Below are 23,939 nucleotides of genomic sequence, written 5' to 3' on the forward strand. Positions count from 1 at the left end.
ATTGTCTTGTTGACCGGCAGAGTGAGGGACATCACGCAGTAGAATCCTGCACTGCTGTCAGAAACTAGATCAAAGAGCAAGGAGATATTCCTCATCTCAGCTGTTCACAGTTTACAGGTATAGCTCATGCTGACTGTATCATTACATGAATAGACTTTGTACCACAGTAGCTCAGCTTCTACCTGGTTATAGCTAGCAGAAGTTTACAAGTTAGAGGAATTTGTGTTATTTACTGAAGTATACTTGTTGTAAGTGGCAAGAATACTAAAAATTTATAGCAAATAACTTGGAAGTTATTGAAAGTTCTTAACTAAGCAAGGAGGGAACTTTAACAAAGTAGGTTTTTATTTTCATGTTAATTTTGGTGGAGATAACAGGAATATGGGATCTCATTTGCCAGAACTGAAAGAGTCCAGAAGGAAAATACCCTAAGCCAGAACAACATGCATATGGGTTCTCTTCAGTTAGTTGAGAGCAAAGCTTATAAACAGTGCATGGAAAATGAAAATGATACAGCAAAGAATTTAGAGTTCTTAATCTTCTTAGCCTGACTGATTTTTAAAAATACTTCTTTCTTTCCTCTTGCTTTTCCTTTTCTTTCCCACTTTCTTCCACCTGTATTTTTATTTCTGCTTTCTAAAAGGGAAAAATAAACACCTGTGCAACCTTTTTTCATTAGTTGCTGACATTAAAGAACAAAATTCAGCGTGTTTATTAGACCAGCTTAATTTTTATGCCACTTCATTTTGCTCACCTACAATTACTAGTGTTTACTGCAGAAGTTCAGCTAAATTCCCAACTTTGACTAGGCAGCATCAATTCAGTATTCTTTTCCTAGTTGATATAACCAATGCAAAGCCATCTAAAATGGCTACAAACTAACAAACAAAATTAAAATGGACATGCAGCGACCAAACAGTATTTTGAATCAAGTGAAAATAGTGGCTCACATCCAGTTGAATCAAATTAAGAATTTTAGCAAAAGGTTTTGAACCAGTTTGGCTGAATTCTGTTTAATGTTTTACCTGATATTAAAGACACAATCTTGACTTTAGATGAGGCCTCAGGTGGTCCAATGACAGTAAAACTTATATACAATATCTCCAAAGTTCTGCTGTAAATGATGCATAACATTCCTTGTATTTCTGAATAGTCAAACCAAAACATAGTACAGACACCTGTGATTTATTTTTAATGTAAAATATATAGACTTCTACTTTCATATATCATTAAAGAGATATTCTATATATTTTTTTCCATTCCTGATTTGCCAGAACAAAGGTTAGGGCTTTTGATTTAGACTCAGTTAAAGGGGTTAAATTAAAAAAGCTTCATGCTAAAGCATAACTGGCCAGACAGCAATTATCTACCCAATTACTGCCTACCCAGTTACATCTTAGGGGGCTTTATACCCAGTTATGCTTTATAGGGGCCTCACTGTGCAGATTATCTCTGCCTTTAGTACAGCAAATCTCAAGCACATGCCCTTGTTTGCTCTCAACCAGAAAGCAGCATCCTTGTCAGGTCTTCAATAATTCTAATAAATGAAATTATCTTGTCATACTTTCAGTGGGATTTGTTTTTTTGGTGATTGCTTTTCTAGTTCTTAGAAAGAATTACACATTCGGAAGTCCAGGAAAGAGAATAATCCTTTTCACTATCCCAATCCATTAGCAGGTATTTTCCCAAATTTTGCCCTAACCTGAGATGTTTTTGTTAGTTTGATTCATAAAAATAATATTTAAAGTTTTGTAGTTGTCTTTAGTCATATCCATCCCAGAATTCTCTTCTCCAGTTCCTCTCTATATGTACACTGTGCTTTGGTCTTTCCAACAAGCCTCCTTGTCTCCCTAGACTCTGTTATGTGGAACTTTTTGTTTCACTGGGAAAGTTCCTGTCATTTCAGAACTTTAACTGCATATTTAAAGATAGCACTGAATCTATGCAGTCTGAACTCAGTGTTCAGTAAATGAGAGTCTTTTGCGCTTCATCTTTATTCTGGCTTTCTCACCTCACCCTTAGTTATGAGGGTTAGATTAGGAAGGGTTAGGAGGGTTAGGAAAAAAAGTCTTATTTAGACTTATAGGTATTTTGCTTTGTCTACTCTTTGGTCTCTTCTCTGGTTCTTTCCCTCTAACATCTGTGTTCTCTGCATTTTTCCCAGGTAACTGACAGAGGTTTTCTAATCTAATCAGTCAGCTCCTACTCATAGTTTAACATTCTGTAATGTTCAACTTCAGCAACTATCACTAAGTAATATCCCAGGATTTAGTACCACATTGAGTGCTGCAGAAACACAAAAACAACTCAGCGTTTTTATAGCTATATTGCATTGAGAATTATCATGGGGCAGAATAAATGCTTGAGCTTTGTGTTTGTAGTATCAGAGGAATTGTTTATTACTAGGCTGTCTCTGGAGAATGGCACTTTCCTTAACACTTAACAGGCATAGAAGAGCTTTTTCTGTGGTAGCTGCAAATGTTGGGATCTGCATTTTCCAGCTGAAAGTCATGCAGGTATAAACAAGACACAGACCATAAAATTTTAGAATCACAGAATGTTTTGGGTCAGAAGGGACCTTTCAACATCTCAGTCTGTTATGTACCATCTTGGCAGTCCAATGCCAAGGGCAGGGACATCTTTCATTAGGTCAAGGTGCTCAAAGCCCTCTTCAGCCTGACACTGAGCACTTCCATGAATGGGGCATCCAAAATGTCTATTTCAAACCTATTTGTTTTCCTGAATTCTATTCAGATTTTCTTGCATTTAAGAGCTACATATTGTTGGGAATATTTCTGTACATTAAGTTCAATACTGAAGTGGTTAAAAAAATCAGTATTTTCTCAGGTTTAAGAGAAGTTCCTTCAAAGCTGCAGTATAACAAGAATACAGATCTGTACTTTGCTGTATTTTTTCCTATTACATATAACTGAAATTGGAAATCTGATTCACCACCTGGAAGAAAAGATTTGCTTGTTAATAATTTACACAGTACTACTATTCACCACAGTGAATAGCCACCTTAACCACTACAGTGGCTAAGGAAAATTGCCTTCCCTCCCTGTTTTCAGTCTGTGTTACCATTGTCTAGATAGTATCTAAAGCAAAATCCAAAAAATTTCCATGAGGAATTGGCACTGTAACAAAATCTAGTAAAGCAGTATAGAATTATTTTAAATTATTTTATTACTATTTATATTCATTGCTTAAAGTGTACTGAGCAGACTGACAGAGTGGGAATTTTCTGATACTTCAAAAAGTACTTTTACTTGTAGTTAGTAAAGACATGAACTTTGTTAACAGCTATTTTTACTTGAATTCATCAGAAGTAACTTCTGCTTCCTCTTGACTGGATAACAACACCAATACTATTATCTAAAATGAAAATATCAGCAGATAAATAACTAAAAGTTACAACTTCTCTGAGTGCCTGTCATAGGTAGGCAACATGGTTTTACTGCATGAACATGGTAGAAAGTTATCAGCACCTCACATTTTGCCCTTTCTATTAAAAAAGTTCACCATCTACAGGAACATAGGAGGTACTTGCCATTAATCTCATCTGAAAAGGTGCTGCTAATACAAGGCTCACCATTCTAACTTGTCATGTATCCTAGTAGGCAGTCTAAAAACAACTGAACCATGACAAATATGAAAATATTCATATATTGAAAAACAATCAGCAACTATACTAGTACAACACAAAAAAGACATTGAACAGATTTGACTGCAATATACAAATGGATTTTATTATTTCTAAAGCCCAGTAACAAATTATGGTTTTATTGCATTGTAGAGCAACATGTTTCATAATGTATTACAAAGAAAAATAACTAGATGTGGAGTACCTCTTATAAAACTTGCAAATATATGCATTGGAAAAAAGTTGGAAGTTTACAGGGACATTCTCCCTTCTTCCCACTGCTACAATTTGCCAAGGATAAGTGTTTGCCCACATAGATACATATCCTAAACTACATGCTTCTGTGTATACTAGACACAGAATAGTCTTTCCCATCCTCTTTTATTATCCAGTCTCTGGAATCTTCCTGTTCACAGTTTGATGGTGTACTTTATAGTAATGAATGTGCAGGCTCATTATCTTGCCTAGAGGGAAAGGGCCGAGCCCTAATTCACTCTGGAAGTAGAGGTGTGAGATCAGCATCTCTCTGTAGGAAGGCACGGCACTGAGTGGAAAGAAACAGAAGCATCCATTGGGAGGAAGAGCCAGTCTTGCTGAGCCTTAAAAAGAAACACCAACAGGCCAAGAAGGCTATATTGGGTATGTGAGGTACTGTGGTGGCATTGAGAGGTATGAGACAACAGAAACAGTGATGAAACGGAACCTTCTTTTCTCCTCCACATGAATAGCTTTGTTGTACATCTGGATTCTGGCAAGAAGGACATGAAACAATTAAAAACTTATACTAACGGTTGTTGTTGTTGTTTTGTTCAGTTGGTTGGGGTTTTTTTATGTCAAAGCACAGCATCGTAAGAGAGACCACTTCTTTTTCCCCTTCAAATGTGTAAATGCTCTTTCAGCTTTAGTATGTAAGTAGCTAAAATAAGTTAGTAACTGGAAGTGTGGCACTTTTCATTCACAACCTCCCAGAAACTTTTAAGAAATCAAATGCATGGCATATAGCAAAGTGGTTAGCAACAATAGATTTCAGAGGCTTTCAGAGAACAAAATTCCTTTGCCTTAACCATAACAGTTTGACATTGTAGATGCTGAAGTTGTTAGAATCTGGAGAAAGCAGAACAAGAATTTAAACCATTGGCACACCACTGCTACAGCTATAAACAAATGTCTCTCACTTGAAACAGCAGTAGAGGTAGAATATATTCCTGAAGAACAGTCAATACAGTAAAAATATGATGTTTTACAGCTATCTGACATAGTTCTGTGTGTTCACCACTCTTCAAACAGTCTACTGACAATTGCATAAACATTATCAGATAATATGCTTACATTTACTGGATGGCAATAATTATTCAGATGACTCTCCAAGAAGGCCCTTCAATTTCTTCTTCAGCTCTCTACTGGTTTTCTTATAGAAAAATAAATCTTTTTCCAGTTGCTGGATTTTTACTTCATACCCTTTCAGGGTTTCTGCAATACCTTCACTATTTTGTTCTAGGAGAAATAAAAGCAGTTTAAGACTCTGTGTCAAAAATCAAGATGCCCAGCTAGGCAGAGTATCTTGATGGCATTTTGCTTGCAATGTGCATGTTTTAACTAATATGAAATAAGATGAAAAAGGCTGTGCCAATCCCACCTTTTAGTTGTAATAGTATTTAGAAGATCAAGATCAACAGAACCAGTATCTTATGACTTCTCAATATCAGCAAATTCAATATGAAAATACAACAACTCTGATACTGCTTTAAAAAAATAATCGGTTTTGCATTCGTATGGACATCATGTGTCTATCCTTGACATCTGACATAGCAATAGAATTAGTGACAGCCAAAATATATCTCTGAACCTTATTCGTTTTTTCAGCTGAAATACAATACTTCTCTGTTAATGACCAAAGAAAATACTTGGTGTATAATCCCCACCCCCAAAAAAATACCTTTGAAATTATTCAGTATAAACTGTATTTTTTTCTCATGTTCTTGGCGCTGGTGAGTCAGCTGCCTGTCACACTGCAACTTGATGTGTTCAAGTGCAGATTCTAATTCACGCATCATGTTTTTCTGGTGTATGGACTTCATTTCCTGTTCTTCAATCTGCACTTGTAATTTTCGTTCAGACTCACGCAGGCCAACAATCTTAGAAAGAAACACACTTATTTTGATTTATCAAGAGGTTTTAAGAAAATCTTTTACCCTTCAGCCTAATAGATTAAAACATACAAAAGCTCTGGATCTCTACAAGTAATTAAGCTTATACTGGAAATAGACTTGCCACTGCTACAGGTTGACTCTTAAAACTATAATGCATACATTTTGATCACATGGACTAGTGGAGTTTTTTAACATCCTATGCAAAATTTAAACTGAAAGAATATTGCTTTCCAGACTTCCAACTTGCATCCCACAGACAACTTTTTTACAAAATTACCAAAGGTTTACCCAAGGTCACAAAGACACCATATCATAATGCATTTAATATTTATGCTTCCAGTATGATTCCTAAGCACATAGCTGCACACACTGCAAAGTATCAGTTTACACTGGTGTAGTGGTTTGATATGCCTAAAAGCTTGACACTCACAAAAAACTGTTCACTCATTTTCCCCTGCTACAGTTTAGCAGAGGAGGAGGAAAGAAAAACTAAAGGGCTTATGAGTTAAGGACCAGGAGAAAACACTTGAAGGGCAAAACAGGCTCAGATTTAAATGGTATAATGAAAAATGTATTAACAGAATTAAAAGAGGATAATGAGAACTAAAATAAAAGTTTTAGTACACTGTTTTTCTACCCCTCCAGCCCCTGCTTTCTTCCCACTGACAGCACAGAGAGACAGGGTGTGAGAGTTCTGCTCAGTTTTTTCACTTGAAATCTTTTTTCAGTTACCTTAGGGAGAAGATTTTCTTTTACTATGCTGTAGGGTCCTTCCCACAGGAGACAATTCTCTGTGAACTTTTCTAGTGTGGTTGTAATTTTCATGAGTAGCAGTCCCACCTGACCTGCTGTAACACGAGTCCCTCCCATGGTTAATGCAGCCTTCCCAAAACTGCATGGTGTGGGTCATTTTAGTTCATGGGGTATAGTCTTTTAAGGATAAACTGTTCTAGCTTGAAAGCAAGGGCTCTCTTTCTCTATCCTCTCTCTCTGTTCAAGTTTCCAACTAAATTACAGCTTTTCAGCATCTACTTACTCCAGCATGAGCACTTTTTCTCATGGGTTGTGAGTAGATCTCTGCATCCCCCTATGCACTTCATGGAATACTGGGAAAGTTTGTTGTATTATAGTCCTCACCACAGCTTGTAGAAAAATCTCAGCTCTGATGTTTGGAGCACCTCCTCTTCGTGGAGGAGGTTTTCCACTGACCTTAGTGTCACCATGTTGTTCTTCTCATGTGTCTTCACCTCCTTTTATCTGACTCGGAAGAAAATTGTTGTCTGCAGGTTTGTTTGGTCACAAGTTCTATCCATTGAAAAGTTCTTATGGGATTTTGCAGTGCTAAAAGGCTGATATCATCTTGGCTCAGTATTGGGGAAGTGCTCGCCATGCCCCTCACTGTTGGCCACATGGGCAATGCCAGCCAGTGTGGTGCTGGCACCATTCAGCTCCTCTCTTGATGTGGGGTGCCAGCAAGGAGACACCACTACCGCTGTCCCTGTCTTTCTGCCCACAGCATGGTTGGCTGAAAGCGGCCAAGCAGACACAGTTCCCTGTGGACTGTGCCAAGACAGCTGTGGCTGTGTGGGAAAGAGAAGCTGCTGCTGCTCCCCCTGCCTTTCTGTTGGTGGCACAGCAGGGTAGAAGTGGCCAGGCAGGCACAGCTCACCGCTGGCCAAACTGAGGTGGCAGCGGCCACACGGCCCCAGCAGCCACATGGCCACCCCGGCGCCTCCCCCAGCCCTCAGAAAAGAAGAACTGCGTGCATTTTTTTTCCTTCTTAAATATGTCATCACAGAGGCATCACCAACTTCTCTAATTGGGCCAGCAACATGTCCATTGTCAGAGCCTTCAGAGACTGGCTCTGCTGAACATAGCAGAAGCTTTGAGCAGCTTTCTGTCCCAGAAGCTGCTTCTGTGGCTTCCTCTGCCCCCTCTAAAAGCCAGGCTGTGTTAACCCAACACAACCAGACTTAGGAAAAACACAATAAGAATAGCAGCCTGAGCTTTATGAAGCTTTCTGAAATTCTGCATTCAGGAAGAATTTGAATACAAGACCATTATTTAAAAACGTTGTTTCTCCTTAAGTTAGCAACAGAGAGCACTGGAAAAAGGCAAGGTAATTTCCAGATTTGTAGCACGTTTCTAGCTAATCTATTAAAGCAAGATGTACAGTTAACCCACAAGTATCCTATTTAAGCTATCATAAAAATTAAAAACAATTTAATCGCAGATCTATGTAACCTGAAAATATATTAACCAAAAGCCTCTTAAATTTATTTTTATTTCCTGCCACTATCTCAATATCTAGAATAGTAATAGAAAGTGGGATAAAATAGTATTGATGAGCCAAAACAAACCTTGTTGAAATAACTGATGATGATAGCTCTGAGTTCAGCAGCAGACAGGGAAACTAGTTTCCCTATTACATTATGCTTGCTCTGTGAAAGATTCTGAGAAGATGACCAAAGTAAGTGCTGGCGATTATGAATACTTTCATTCTTGTAATCAATTGCAGCTACAAGGGCTTCAATTCCTTCTTCTAGCTGGAAAAGAATATGTTCTTCCTACAGAGGAACACATGAGTGAGATCTTTAATAAAAGAAAGCTCAGAATTAATCTTTCAAGACATCTTTAACTTCATTCTCAAGAGCGAACCTAAACTTTATGGTAAGATGAACTAGTTGTAGCACAGACAGCCGAGGGGAAAACAAGATGTAGAGTGCAAATCTAGAACTTCTGTCTTTTCCTGTCACAACACAGAGGTTGATCAATTGGCTCATCACAAAACTAGAAGTCACGTTTCTCTTTTTATCCTTCCCTCATCCTCACCACAGTTTGACTTCTGCTATTTTATTTTTTTTAATGTACTAATTTTCTGTTAGATTAATGAATTAATCAGTCAATCAGTAAAGAGTTTGGTGACCATGATTTGTGTATGGAAGTGGCAGAAACGCCTGGCCTGAAGCACAGTAGACTTTGATGAGTAAGACAAGTGTGGATCCTTCCAGCACAGTATCACTCAGCCATAGTCTCATATGGCTTCTCAAGACCTAAAAGTAATCAGTTCATTTTATATGAATTTATTTTATGTTCAACATAATGATACTGATCAACTCCAAGTAATGGGCCATCCAGGTAATATGACTTATTTTCACTGTAGGACTATGTAGTTCTTCAGGTGAAGTTTGCTTTTTTCACAAGATTCTATGAAAAAAATCAAGGGGCGTGACTATGTGAATACCTCGCTTGTTCTGTATCCTGACATTAAAATACCTCCCTGTGATAAACTGATTAAGTTCTGTTTCCCTTACTTCTCATTATATGACTCTTAGACCAATAGAGTTTGGCAAGACACAATCTGACTTACGTTCCTCTGATCTTAAACTTCATTCACCAGTACATAATTGGTGCTATCATAGCACCTCTACTAAAATTGCTATTTACAAAAGTATCCAACTTCTGCTCCTTATTTCTAGCTTACCTGATATCTGGAGACATTTTAGGTTCTGACTCGAATTCTTTATTATCAAACAATACCTAAAACCTGTATTTATCTCAGAGGTGCTTACTTACTTCAGTTGACAACACTTTACCATCTTTCAGTTTCTCATCCATACTATTTCTCCTTCTGAGCAGCTGATCCCTTTCCATTTGGAGAGCCTGAATTTTTTCCAAAATGTCTGACTTGTCAGTGGTGCTGCCCTGAAGCTGCATACTTTTATCACACAGCTCCTGATCCAGAATACTTAAGCGGGTAGACAATTTCATACTATCTTTGTTCAAAGCCTAAAAAAAACCACAACAACCACAGATATAAAAATGAGATATTCCTTTCCAGTAAGAAAAAAGTAAATGACACTGTCACATTCTGACTCGAAAAAATTGCTTGTTTCTTGTAATGGGAGCTCATTTACTTTGAGTGGACAGATATCATTAAAAAAAAAAAGTTCAACCTGTAGTTTTCTACATAATAAAAATTAAAGGCACTAGTCTTTATATGTGACAATGATACTTTGCATTCACTCTTTCTGCTGAAAAGTAAATATTGCAAGACATTTCTCTGCTGTTTTCTCTAGAAAACAGAAAGATTTGGTCATATTCATAAATAATAGATTAAAAAATCCTATAATATAATTTAATATATTCAATACTAAATTATATTAAATATATTAATATTATTAATAATAATATTAATAATATTAAAAGTAACATTAAATTATATTAAATATATTATGTTATCTTCAATAACAATTCCACAGTTCAGAATTGTTTGGTTTTGGGGTTTGTTTCATTGTTGCAATTTTGGGGGAAAAAAGTGAATTAAAATGATTGTCTGTGTTAATTACAACTTAAATGTCAATTGGTCAAGCTACATAATACCTGCATCACAGTGGTATAGACACAGGAGGTCCCTTGAGCCCCCTCTGCTACCTTATCTGCCCTCCCCCACCACCAGTCTTTGAGTTAGCCTTATAACTGTGGTGAGTTTTGAATCACCTGGCTAGATCTCAGTTTCTTGATTTCCAGGTAGCTTTTCTCTTGCATATATGCTTCTTTTTTCGCTACAATGGCTTCTCTTTTCTTTAAATCTTCTTCTAGTTCTGCTAACTGTTGGTGCTGTTGAAGAATTCTTTCCATTTCTTCATCCAGCCACTTCTTCTGCTCTTCTAATTTCTAAAGTTTCAAGAGAGATCCAGAGAGTATTAACCAGGATATTTTGACTCATGCTTATCTTTATGCTGTATCTTTCTTCAGAATTACTGATAAAACTGTATTAGACATTAACATTTCTAATGCCAATATTAATTCTGCCACAGAATCCTAACTCAGAATAATACAGAAACTGGACTGATTTAAAAGAGGCCTCAGCAATATTATGTTGCTACATCTCATATAAACAAGCTTGTATCATATGCTGTATCTTTTCTAAAGAATATCTTTTCTAAACTATTTACATAAATAGATGTCATCTAACCAAGCACAGCAACTAGGTTTAGATGGTACCATGAAAATCCAGCTAGCCCATCCTCATTGCATTTTAATGGCCCAAAACCAGCTTTTTGTTGACCTGCAAGCACGGTCCATTATAAATTTATTCTGAAGCCAGAGTTTATCAGAGGATATATTCCTGTTAAGGCATAAAAAGTTTCTTTTATTTAACTTTTAAAATTTCTTTTCACCTTTAAAGACTTAGGGTAATTCATATTTCAGTGTCCACATCTGAAATAATGTAGGTGGCACTGCTACATAGGATACATACTTTTCTAACCCTGTTATCAACAATCAAAACCAGAAACCACTGTAATTTATGTCAGAGTAGAATCCAAACAAAATAAGACACCTGAACAATGCGCATAACAATTAAAACCCAACACATCAAGGTCACCCTCAAACCTGCTGGATAACCAAATCTCCTAAATTCACAGGTTTCTGAATCAGTATTTTTGACAAATTATAGGGGGAAAAAAAAAAGAGAAGACACTAAAGGTACTCCTTTCTTTCATTCAAATAGAGTACAGTACAAGAGCCACTAGGCTCTACTCCCAGTTTTTGCTAGAGAGAAAAAAAAAAAGACAAAACTATGATGGAATACTCTTCATACAAATGGTTTACAAAAATAGATGACTAGAGATGAAGAAAGATTTTTTATTTCAGGGGTCACACATATTTGGAATAGATTAACTACCTGTAGTTTCTGTGGAGCTCCCACTGAGTTTTTTTTCTTCTTTTTAAAAGCAGCAATTTCTTTATCCTTAATTTTGAGGATCTTCTGTTGTTGCTCCATCTTAAGCTGAAGTTCCTTTGAACGAACAAAAAGCACCATTCTTCCCACATCAGTCAGTCAAATACATTTCATGTGACAGTCCCCCCAAGATATAATCTGAAATACTGACTCTAAATTTATTTATAAAATTGCAATTCAGAACTAGACACCAGGTAATAAAATGGGGGAAAAAAAACTGAAAGAGAAAGGCAAAACGGAGATTAATGTGAATTGTTTGTAGACAATTCCTTTGGTGCATTTATCAAGAAATTCATTAAGGCATTATTGAATATAAGGGAAAGCCTGGTAGTATAGTTTATTGGGGAAGCAGGGGCAAAAATTATTCATCCTAATCTTTGTCATAGGGAAACAGGAAGAATCCTACTTTAATTTGTTGCTGGTCCTGCTGAAGCTCTGCTTCCAGTTGCTTTTTCTTTTCACTCTCCTCACACAGTCTCTTTTGCATCTGGGATTGCTGATGCTTCATCTGAGCCACTTTCTGCTCAAGGTCTCTTGCTTCTCTCTCACTTTGGTTAGATAATGAAGCCAAATTCTTGGTATCTTGCTGCTTCTTCTGTAAGGTCTGAATGTTCATGTCAAAATTTCAGCTTAAGAGCAGGAAAACTTGTAACTAAAATACGACTCAGCTTCATTCTTTATTTCACTGAATTCTTGGGGTAACCAAGATTTAGTAACTTCTGCCCAAACAATCACTTGTTATTACTGTAGTTTTGAGCTATCTGGTGGAGTTGACACAGGCTGAATTAAACATGAAAAGCTACAGTTTATGCTTGGCAATACAGTAAAAGTACTAAAATCTAGCAGACACCACAGTTATGGAAAATTTGCAGAGATACAATGGTATCAGAATGCTGGTGCCAGAATGGTGGTGGGTCAGAATGCTGGTCCTGAGCTCAAGTCAATAAGCAAACTCCCTCTTTCTGTATGGAATTTTCTGACCTGTCATTCTAGGATTGAGAGGCACAGAGCACCTAAGCTGATCCTATATAGAATACTAACTTAGATATAACAGAACTTAAAAGCAGAAGGTCAGTGTCAAACAAATATGCCTGCGTGGGCCTGATCTTGCAAGGCATCACAGGAATCTGCTCAGACCTACAATTTATATAGTATTTCCATAAAACATTGATTTTATTTAAGGCAAGTAATAGATTTGTAATACCCTCTCTTGGATAAATTCCTCTATTGGACTATATACAATGATGTATGGAAATCTCATATCTCTCAATACTTTCTTAGTGTCTTACACACCAAGAAGGTATTTCATGTTTCTAACCAAGTAGATGTTAACCAGCATTTTGAGTGTAATAGTATTAAGTTTCTCACTAGCTACTTCAATCTGCCCAGCTTCCAGCATGTAAAACAGGTAAAAATTTTACAAACAGAGTGTTAAGGTTCACACAGTGAGACAGAGATTTGAAAATCATAATAATCAGATCAGAAATACCTGCACTTTCAACTTAGCTGCCTCCATCTTCTTCTGGCACTCTTTCAGTAACATGACTTTCTCAGGAGTATCTCTCAGCTCTTTACTGTCCAGCTCCTGAAGCTGCGTTTGTGCTTCAGCCAGTTCTCTTTTGGCCTGCTCAATTTCTTGCTCCAGTATACTTATCTTCAAAGAATACTGCCTGCTTACAGACTGAGCATCCTTACCTTAAAGACAGCATATACAAATAGTTTAAAACCAACATGATAGTCAGTTGAAATGTAATACTTCTGGAGTGGAAATATTACGTACTTTGTTCTGGCTAAGTGAGTAATTTCTGATACATTTTCCAACACTAAAGGAACCTGCAGTTCCTTTCTAACTCTGAAATGGAGATAAAGAGAGTCCTAAATCTGAACATTTAATGAGTCACGTCATGCCACCAAATAAAGTGCCATCTGAGTCCCAGAGTTAAATTCTTATGCCTACTGTAGATTTTGGCAAAATGGGTATCCTGTATTTCATAATTTTGTTTGGTTTTTTTTCCCCCAGAAGAATATGCCATAAATTTTTTACTCAGCTTTCAGCTTAATAATTAGTATATGATCTTGGATTGTGTTTCTACTCTGTGACTTGTCCCATTCTGGCAATCTGGGGTGGCACAGAACCTTTCTCAGACCACCTCAAGAGAAGGTAAACAAAAGAGAAGAGTGTGATTGAAGGGGCTGAGGAAAGAGATCCTTCCTGTTATCACAAGGCTAGTTTCTCTATCAGGACAGATGTGTAAGGGATGTATGCTACCGGGACACTGATTTTTTTCCTTTTCCACTTCTGACTCCCATTTCTCTACTGTTATAGAACATAGAAGATACAATGATGTATCTTTTCTCCAATCCCAGATACTATGTCACAAATACGCATCTACAAAGAGATAGCACTGACCATACATTAAAAATTACATTACTGTTGGATAAAAGTGATAATCAACAAAGCACAAAAAATATTTAACAATCAATCTTCATAGCAGAGTAGGCTGTAATCAAAATTTTCAGTGATTACAGCAAGTAATTAGCAAAATCTATGGATTTTTAGGTTGTTAAAAGTATCTTTAAGATAATTATATAAAAACTAAGACATACAGGACTTTAGGTTTTCAGTTTCTCTTCCTTTGTTTCAGAACATCTTAATTCCCTACAGTACCCAGTATTCCTACAGTAGACAGTTACCTGTTCTCACTAACTCCTTAATAAGTTCCTCTTTCCTTTTGATATTAAGTGCAAGTTCTCTTATTTTTTGCTCAGCCTTAGCAAGTCTCAACTCTGAATTCTTTAACTTCTGCATGTTAAAAACATGGATTTTCTGGAGGCTGTCAATCTCTTCACCTTGAAAAAAACAAAGCGAAATAGAGTTATAAAATCTGGAATAGATGCTGTATTCAAAAGGTAGTGCTCTGCAATATTGACTGTGTTCAGTTCTTCCATATGAAGTACAAGAATCAAAAGGAGAGAAGAGAGCAGGGTATTCTACCCTGCCATGTGTGTAAACAGGAAAAAAAAAGGATGCTATGCACTTGCATTTCAAGGCCCTAAGTCTGGAAAATATTCCAAAAACCACTTCAGTATTTTTGGTGAGATAATAGCATCCATTTCTTTCATTGAAGCAGTCCTAAAGATTTATATGTGACTAGCTTTTTGATAAGTGAACTCCTTTCTGGCTAGTAGGTATTACTTAGAGGTTACCAACATCAGTTTCAGAATGGGAAAGAAAAACAGAAATTGGAAAACCTACTTTATAACCAAAAAATATTTGTAAGAATTGCAGATATTTTTCTGGGAAAACTAATTACATGTGCTAAAGCCATTATTGCATATTCTGATACTGTAGTAAGATTTGCTCTAATGACTCCCATCATACCTGTAGTTGTGTCGGTTTGCAGTGCAGATTTACTGGACACACCAGACTTGTCTACTGGACATTTCATGTCACTTACATCAGGAAGGAAGCACAGAGAAGTATGATTTTGTGTCCATGTTCGGTTTATGGAACACCTATGACAGAACAATAAACATGCTACTCTGCAAATGCACAGCGATTTTTTTCTTAAAGCATCATGCAAAGTAGATGATCTTAACAGAGAAGAAGCTCAGACTTACAAAAGCATTCTTATCTTCTTCCTCATCCACACCAGTCCCACACACACCATCACCCAATCTCCCGGTCTTCAAGGTAGATTCTGACCCACAAGCAAGGATTATGCAATCTTTGCTAAACCTACATATTTTAAACTTATTTTGCCCAGATGGTCCCACAGGTTCACTGTAAGTATTATGGAAGGATTAGGCACTACTACTACCTTTGCTATACATTTTTCTGTAACAAAAGTTAAAGAACAACAAAAAAATTACTTATATGAGGTTTTCTCTTCACTGCCTGTATTGTCTTCCTCTTCATCACCCTGATCAGAGAGGTGGCAGTGAAGGACTTCATCTTGATCTTCTAACTTGGTCAGTATAATCTGCCTGCGAATATGGAATTCTGCCATTATCTGGGCCAGAGACAAGATGGGGGGGCTGGTATACCCCTGTCAAAAAGCACACAAAAATAGTGAGTGATGGGTAAAAACACTTGCAATAGTTCAGCTATTCATTACTCATATTTTAAAAAATGTTTCACCACCTGAGCTTGTAAGCAATTACACAGGTTTTCTATAATAACTCTGAGTACCTTTATAACAAAACATTTTGCAAGAGCCTAGAGGAGTCGTTTCAAATGTGAAAGAGGTCACTGGTAGCAATTCATTATCCCATGTACTCAACGTATTGGTAAGAATAAATTCATTTTTTATAATGTTTCATACTCGAACCCTCAAAACCCCTAGAAAACCAGCTGGGGGGTCAAAACATGACAGCCATAGCACTTGTGGGTGGAAACTTTAAGCCTAAACATTTTGGATAATTGTGGCATAAACAAATGCTACAAAACTAGTTTTTCAATGGGAAGTTAAACATCAGTATCTGAGGAAGACATCGTATACTATCATGTTGTGTCTAATGATTGGCCAATAATCATTACAAAGTAAAAGAGGGAAAATCTGGGTAGACCTTACCTTTTGGATCTCTGTCTCTGAAGGCAGGTTTTTTGTTACTGGGACACTGTAGCCCCTCTTAGCAAATGCCATGACAGCTGGCCCATCTTCATAAGCACTTGGGAAATCTAAAGCTTTCACATCTGTGAACTTCTCTAATTTCAGTTTTAGCTGATCAATGACTATGTGCTGTTCCACCATTTTCTCAATCTCATGAGGAAAAAAAATAAAGCAAAAACAAAACTGAGCACTGTACCATATTCTCAACTTCCTCACAAAGGTCATGAATCTTGTAAATCACCCACTGATCCTAAATTATTGTGCAAGGCACTGGCAAATTCTGCAGCAAACTGGGAATTCTGTGACATATCATCAGTCTCAGAATCCCCTCCCACTCCCCAGTCCAATAAAGTTTAGACACATTTTTGTTCAGAAAGACCTACCTGAGTATCCTGGGTTGCAGAGAGAGTGCCAGTGTGGGGTGTAACCAAATTGAGTATTCTACGCCATTTCTGACAAACTGTTAATGATGGGTTTGTAGTAGATGCCCGGTAGATGCCCAGCAGTTGCCCAGCTGACACCTCAGGCTATAAGCTGGGTGTTAAATGAGATAAGGGAGAAGAGCCAAACCCTCTGAGAAGGGGAAGTGTTGCTTTTTCTTCACAAATTACTCTGCAGCGCTAACTCCTTCTGGGGAAACACCAGCACAGTCCCACCGATTACCCCCCCATCCTGAGGGGGTCACCTCTGCCAATGGCCCATAATGGCCCAACAGCACCACCATAATGGACAGCTGTAACAACTTAGACCACCAAGGATTCCCACAGGATTACATCATTCCCAACTGTCCATCCTGGGAGAGGTGCTGAATACTCTCCCTTGAACCTGACCATACATAACTGGGAACTTGGAACCCCCATCACACCTGGACAGATCCAGACAAGGCCGAGAACTTCCACAGGACCACCACTTTTGATTGCAACCATCACTTCAACAGGACTGCAATCACCACTTGATAGGACTGTGACCACCACCTTGGCCAACAGGATGGCAGGTTGTAATCTGACTTTGTGGGTCTCAGGCAGTTTTAATATGTATCATTACATTTATATTAACCTTTCTATTAAATTGTGACTCTGACCTGAAATCTCTCTCTCTCAGCACACCCAGTTTAGCTACTTAGCCTATCCAGGCATCTAGTGAGAAGTGAATGACATAATTAGGAGCTCATGCTTGCTTTTTATGGAGAAATGAGAATTAAACAAATATTTTCAAATTAAACTTATGGTCTGAGTCTTATTAATTAAACATGTATATGGGCTTCCTCTTCCACTTTGTACAATTCCACTTTAAAGATTATTTGTATTAATAAACTAAACATGTACATGTTCCCAGGTTCACTTCCTACTTTTTCTTCCACCCAGCCTCAGGTATGTTGATAATGCTAGTTTGGAGACCTTAGCTGCTTCTCCTACAGCATTCTCCATACATTGTTCAAAAGTACTTAGTACTTAGATAACTTATGTTATCTAAACCGATTTGTCCATAAGGCCAAGATTATATCCATTATCAACTCACTCTATCATTTTTGACTCTTTTTGAATATGGCCTAGCAATAACAGAGAAGTTGAAATATAGCTCACGATACATTCTACATTCTTCTACTTTGAGTAACACATTTTTATTAATTCTTTATGTTGTTGTCTTAGTTGAAAATTCCTTCCAAACACAAACAATGCTTTACAAGTTGACATTGTGTTGGAATACAATACATATTATTCCTATGTCATAGAAAATCGAATATATGTATGAATATCATATTTGTTATTGTTTTGGAAGAAGTAACAGCCAACTGATCCACCCTGAAACTATTTATCCCTGATACAATTGCACGTACAGCTCCACAGTGTAATAATGTAACCCATTTCATAAATACATATGTGTATAAACATTTATTACCTCCTACCTCATACCTTCTACTCTAGAAGTCCTTATTCTATCATGTACCATTAAATTACGTATGCCTGTAAACACAATGTAAAATATTTGACAGAAGCACTTGCTTTGCATTATATGTTCTTAAACAGAAGTGGCAGTTTAGTGAATTAAATGCCAAAATGCTGCCTGAAAGCTCTCAGGCTTCCTTCCTGTCTCTGATACTGAAAGAACCTTCTATCTACACTGTAACAACTACCTTGTATCCTCCAAAATTTAAATAAGCATTATCACACTACCAGTTCATACTATGGTGTGCAGGCTAAAAAAAGTTTAGCCAGAATGACAGAAAAGAAAGAAAGTGACAGAAGGAAGAAAAATGTCATGACTAGTTTACTTACCTTTAATGCACTGACTCTCCCCAAGCCATCAGAATGGAAAAGGAAAAAGGAAAAAAAGTATGATAAGGAGAAGAGCACTAGCTATCCATGTTTACGCTGTTCTCTTTTAAAAATTAATATAATAAATTATCTGTAATCTGCATGTCTGGCAACACCAGCAGAATATTAACTATTCCAGGTGCACGTTATGCATGTACTAGCCACCATAATTTCATTAGCATATTCAAGATCAACAGAAGGAAAGAGGCAAGTAGCCTTTTTGTCTTTACCTCACTTTCCATTGTGTCACTCAGTTTTCTCTAATGGTAAATGATCAGAATGTCAGGATGGAATTCTGTCTTATAAAGCCAAAAGGAGAGCCAATACTCTAATTCTTAATAAAGCTATTACAAAATAATTTTCTATATAACTTTTCAATTCAAGCATTCTATAGGATCCATACAGTCTTTTCTCAATTCTAAAGCATCTTTCAAAGTCTTTCAAATCCTAATCTATTAATTGTCCTGGAACTCCTTAACAATGATCTGGGGAGAGGGTTGTGTGTTATGGTTCAGGAAGCATGGAGAGCATGAATGGTTCACTTCTAGTAATGCAGGAGGCTTCTGGCACAGCTAGGTTCATATACAGTCTCCAGAAATCATATTAATGTGATACATCCACTAGAAGAACCCAACTCATTCTGTGAAACAGCTCTAATTAAAACAAAATGTCCCCAGTATTGACTGGTAATAAGTAAAAAAAAAATCTGAGGGACTGTTGAATGCATTCACATGGTAGAAGGATGGTTCAATGCAGATAAATATGTACCAGTGGGAAAATACCTGTAATCTTTGTGTTTCTTGAGCCTCCTTTAAAAGTTCCTGTTGTTCTTTCTTTTCTTGTAGTAATGTCTTTATCTGATTCTGCAGTATCTGCACTTCATGATTCTTCTGGCTAAATAGTTCTTCATCCATAACTAGTACCTGCTGCATAATAAAAGAAAAGTTCAGCTGGGCAAAAGGGACATTATTATTCCTACAGTAAAATAAAACCTCATTTGTTGTTAAGAGACATGACCAGCACTGCAAAGTCTTGAAGTATGTACATCAAATTGTCTAAGTGGTTATCTGCAGTTTCTAGCAGCTATTTCTTCACTTCTGTTCCATCTATTGATTTTGTTCTAACAAGTTTCATTCTTCCCAAGGAGATATTGTACTCATAACCAAACCTAATTTATTGAAGTATATATTAAATTCAATTATTATCTTTAGTATGCTGTTATATGTAGCTACAAGATCACAGCATCTTGTGATTAATATACTTCTCTAATGAAAAAATAAGAACAGCTGTCCTCAATCTGCAAATTGGATAACAGTTTAAACATTAAAGAAAACACAAGAATGCTTGTTCATATGTTCTTGTGAATGAATTTATACTGATGGATGGAGACTTCCAAATGTTATTAGTCTTCTAGAAAGCCTGCAGAAGCCAAAGACAAAGTACTGAAATATTACATCAACCCACAAACCTTCTCATTCCTGCTCTTCCTATTTTTTCTCCAAGAGTCCTGGTGGTGGACATATGAATGAGTTTGGGTGTTAGTTACAGCCAATTTGGTATTTTAATATCAGGTAAGACAGCATTATCCAAGCAACAATAGCTGCTAGCAAAGAAATGTGCATGTACAGACAAGAACAGGCCCTCTACTAGTTATTAAATCTGTCCATATGCAAACCCTGCTCTGGAGTCTGTAGTGTCTCATTTATTTTAGCCTTCCTCTAACCATGTCTTTCTGGCTGTGGATTGTTGGGAGTTTGGCTGGCTAAGGACTGGAAAAGTACAAAACCGTGGCTAATTCCAAGTCCTGCACCTGTGTTGATAGCGTGTCCTTGGGCCTGGCTGTAGTAGGATAACAAACAGTGAAAGAGACATGAGAAAAGAGAAATGTAACCCCTAAGGAATGAGGAAGAGTTCATGGTATAGTTTAACCAATAGATTGCTTGGCTTACAGAATATTCATAAGCTTATTATTTGCTGTATAAGTGTTTGATACTTTCTTCAATAAACTGGACCGGACCGGACTGGACCGGACTGGGCCTGTGTTGAACCAGCTGGTGTCCTGGTCCCCTTCCTTCGACAGTGGATGGCATACTCCCTGGGGAAGAGAGTTCAAGCTAAGTTTAAGGTCAGCTCTTACACTGTTTTGATCCAGGGAAACAGAGGTTTAAAACAAGTCACAGAAGAAAAACAAGAAGGAAGAAAAAAAGCTGTGATTTAGACTGCTTGAGAACAACGAGAAGACAAAACTTGTTTATGCAATTATCAGAAAACAATCTATAGCTTTATCAGTTTGGTTGCAAACTTCAAAACGGGTTGATGTTACAAAATTCTAACTTATTGGAGCACTGCCTCCTTCTACACGTGACCAAACTCAAATTAGTTTTTCTGAGCTATTCATCTGGCATCAGAACTTCACTCAGAATCCAACTGGTGTATAGTTCTTTTAAGTAATAAAATCTGTTAATGATTTTGATTTGAGATGATTTTCACTGTACAATAACCTGCATTTCTTTTCTTTTGATGTTCACAGTAAACATTTTAACTCAGCACATCCAGTATAAGTACTCCCTAAATGCATATAGGGATGTTTCCAAAAAGAATTATTTATTTGATCACGTGTCAGTTCTGTTAGGAGACATGCTGTCAGAAGGCTGAGAGCTCTTCTCCCCACGGGTCGTCTCTAGGACTATTATCTACTGTGAGAGAAACAGCTGATCAGCACTAGCGATATGACAGGATCCTCATGGGGTATCTGCATGCTAAGACTCCCAGATGTTTTGAAATTTTCACCTTTTTTGGAAAACCATAAAGAAGTATGATGTCACCAAAAAGCAAAAGTTGATGTTTAACACAAAAGCAAATGTTAGAAAAGATTAGACAAAGAAATCTGCAAATAGTTTAGAAACTCTGTTAGCTAAAGGCATAGTAATGGAAAAGGAAATATAGGAGGTTTTGTGAGAAATACAGTTCAGGAAATTGCTAAGAGATGAAACTGTAACTTTGTAATATTAGACAGACTAGCATATTACATACATAGTGTTAGATAATATTAGACAAAACTTGCAAAACTTGGTCCCTGGGTCATCTGTAAATTCACTGATAGCTTTGAAAATATCTGTATTGTAATTATATCTGTAATGCTTCTGACAAAGTAATATCTTCCTAAGATTCAAAACAATTTCTGGGTTCACAGGACAACTGCTGAGGATATGCACCTAAGTACACACTTCCCAGAGATAGGAAAGTTCTCTTTCTGTCTTTCTCTCTCTCTTTCTCTTCTTTCTCCCCCTAACTAAGAGGAAAACTAACTTACCTAACTGAGTACACTCCCTCACTTCCAAGCCCCCAGTCCCAAGGAAGAGTAAAAGTAAGAAAACTTGTGGGTCAAGACAGAAATTGTACAGTAAGTGAAGGTGAAGTGAAAGAACAGAAAAAATAACATAAAGGTGCTTAATTACTGCAAAACCAATCACTCTCTGCCTTGAAAGGGCAGATTTCCATTAGCTCCTGTGCAAAAAGACAGCTAGCATAACTATATCCCCCTCCTTCCCCTTTCAGTTTCTGAGTATGTCAAATGATGTGAAATATCTCTTTGGTTGACTTGGGTCATCTGCCTGGCTGTGCTCCTCCTGTCCCTGGCACACCGGCCTATCTATTCACCGGTGTCACAGTCAGAGTCAGTCCCTTGATACTGTGCAAACACTCTGCAGCAAGACCTAAAACACTGGTCTTCTTTCAGAATCGTACTAGTCAGAAATGTAAAACATGGCATCCTGCAAGCATTTATGAAGAATATTAACTCCATCTTGGCCAGACTTAGTACAACCCCCACTTAATACTCCACACTATTTATGTCATGCTCAAGCCCCACGCTATCCAGTGCAACCTTATTAACTATCCTTTCTTCCCTTCTCATCCTTTGACTTATGCACAGATATCATTCCTTTAGTCTATAGACTAGTCCTGTAAAATACCCATAAAATGTCCACTGAGTTTATTTAGTCCATGATGTGGGTTCTGTCTGGCTACAGTGATCACTCAAGACAGGCACCCAGGTTATGCTACAAAAATATTTGTATGATCCTACAACAGGCCAGCACAGTCCTTCCATGGTGTCAGAGACTGAAATGTTATCACTCATGGCTTAAACATTGTCATAACAATTTTTTGCCTGTTATAGCAAAACTGTATGATGAAGCTGCACCACCAAAGCCCAGAGTGAATATGCCTCCTGATTGAAACTCTGTGAGTTAAACTGACTAAGGCTACTTGAGAGAAGAAAAGTGAAAAAAAAAAAAGAAAATTGGTTAAAGCATCTCAGGCCTGGGAAGTAATGGATAAGGCTAGGAGAGCAGTCACAGAAGAGCCAAGCCCAGTGGGTTCAGGGTGGCGGCCATGGCCCCAGGCTTATCTGTTGCCAGGTTTGCAGAAACCTGGCAACAGATAAGCCTGGATTCTTCCTATTCTCCATTAAAGGGTGGGGGAGGAGGGTTTTGGGTGCATGCGAAAACCTCTGGTCAGAGGCACTGAACATGCATCCTCTGCTGTGCAGATTAGCTCAGCTCTGGGGCCCCTGCCCCAGAAAATCAAATCTATGAGACATTCACATGAGCAGGAGCTAAGGGGGCATCAAGGTTCATCAAAGGCCCCCTGAAGGGTTCCCATGACCCTGTGCCAGAGGACTGTTCACGATACAAAATGATGCAGCTGACCCAAAGTCTTTCAAGGGACAATGTCAAACATGGCCCCCCTCAGGGGAGGCACCTGGGCATTCCCACTTGGCCCAAATGTATGCTAATCCATTGGATACTATGCTTTTGGCAGGCGACCCTCACCACCAAGAAGACCAGATGGAGAGGATCTATGAGACATCATGATGACGTATGGAGGGGGTGGTATGTTTCTACTTAATCTGTCATCCTTCCTTCCTTCCTTCCTTCCTTCCTTCCTTCCTTCCTTCCTTCCTTCCTTCCTTCCTTCCTTCCTTCCTTCCTTCCTTCCTTCCTTCCTTCCTTCCTTCCTTCCTTCCTTCCTTCCTTCCTTCCTTCCTTCCTTCCTTCCTTCCTTCCTTCCTTCCTTCCTTCCTTCCTTCCTTCCTTCCTTCCTTCCTTCCTTCCTTCCGCCACTTCCTTCCGCCACTTCCTTCCGCCACTTCCTTCCTTCCGCCACTTCCTTCCTTCCGCCACTTCCTTCCTTCCTTCCGCCACTTCCTTCCGCCACTTCCTTCCGCCACTTCCTTCCGCCACTTCCTTCCGCCACTTCCTTCCTTCCGCCACTTCCTTCCGCCACTTCCTTCCGCCACTTCCTTCCTTCCTTCCGCCACTTCCTTCTCCTCTTCCTTCCTTCCTTCCCCCCCTTCCTTCCTTCCGCCACTTCCTTCCTTCCGCCACTTCCTTCCGCCACTTCCTTCCGCCACTTCCTTCTCCTTCCGCCACTTCCTTCCTTCCTTCCGCCACTTCCTTCCTTCCTTCC

At 38.0% G+C, this 23,939-nt stretch overlaps 1 protein-coding gene across 3 annotated transcripts in view; it reads right to left on the reverse strand.

Annotated features, from left to right (window-relative positions):
• Nucleotides 1–3,728: 3,728 nt before the first annotated feature.
• Nucleotides 3,729–23,939, reverse strand: part of KIF27 (kinesin family member 27) — a 33,295-nt gene continuing 13,084 nt past the window's right edge. Inside the window, exons 5-18 of one of the 3 annotated variants that reach the window (XM_064735751.1) lie at nt 19,250–19,393; nt 16,114–16,302; nt 15,413–15,588; nt 14,922–15,055; nt 14,234–14,389; nt 13,029–13,234; nt 11,946–12,134; nt 11,483–11,596; nt 10,294–10,470; nt 9,370–9,582; nt 8,154–8,360; nt 5,580–5,778; nt 4,973–5,137; nt 3,729–4,391 (exon numbers count right to left, since the gene is read on the reverse strand). In XM_064735751.1, coding sequence (XP_064591821.1) covers nt 4,992–5,137; nt 5,580–5,778; nt 8,154–8,360; nt 9,370–9,582; nt 10,294–10,470; nt 11,483–11,596; nt 11,946–12,134; nt 13,029–13,234; nt 14,234–14,389; nt 14,922–15,055; nt 15,413–15,588; nt 16,114–16,302; nt 19,250–19,393 — 2,250 coding nt within the window. In that variant the 3' untranslated portion in view covers nt 3,729–4,391; nt 4,973–4,991. Of the gene's footprint in view, nt 4,392–4,972; nt 5,138–5,579; nt 5,779–8,153; nt 8,361–9,365; nt 9,583–10,293; nt 10,471–11,482; nt 11,597–11,945; nt 12,144–13,028; nt 13,235–14,233; nt 14,390–14,921; nt 15,056–15,412; nt 15,589–16,113; nt 16,303–19,249; nt 19,394–23,939 lie in introns of those variants that run through there. The other 2 variants (XM_064735750.1, XM_064735752.1) reach the window with 2 other exon arrangements.

Source organism: Zonotrichia leucophrys, chromosome Z (assembly GCF_028769735.1).
Source record: "Zonotrichia leucophrys gambelii isolate GWCS_2022_RI chromosome Z, RI_Zleu_2.0, whole genome shotgun sequence".
Lineage (NCBI taxonomy): Eukaryota > Metazoa > Chordata > Aves > Passeriformes > Passerellidae > Zonotrichia > Zonotrichia leucophrys.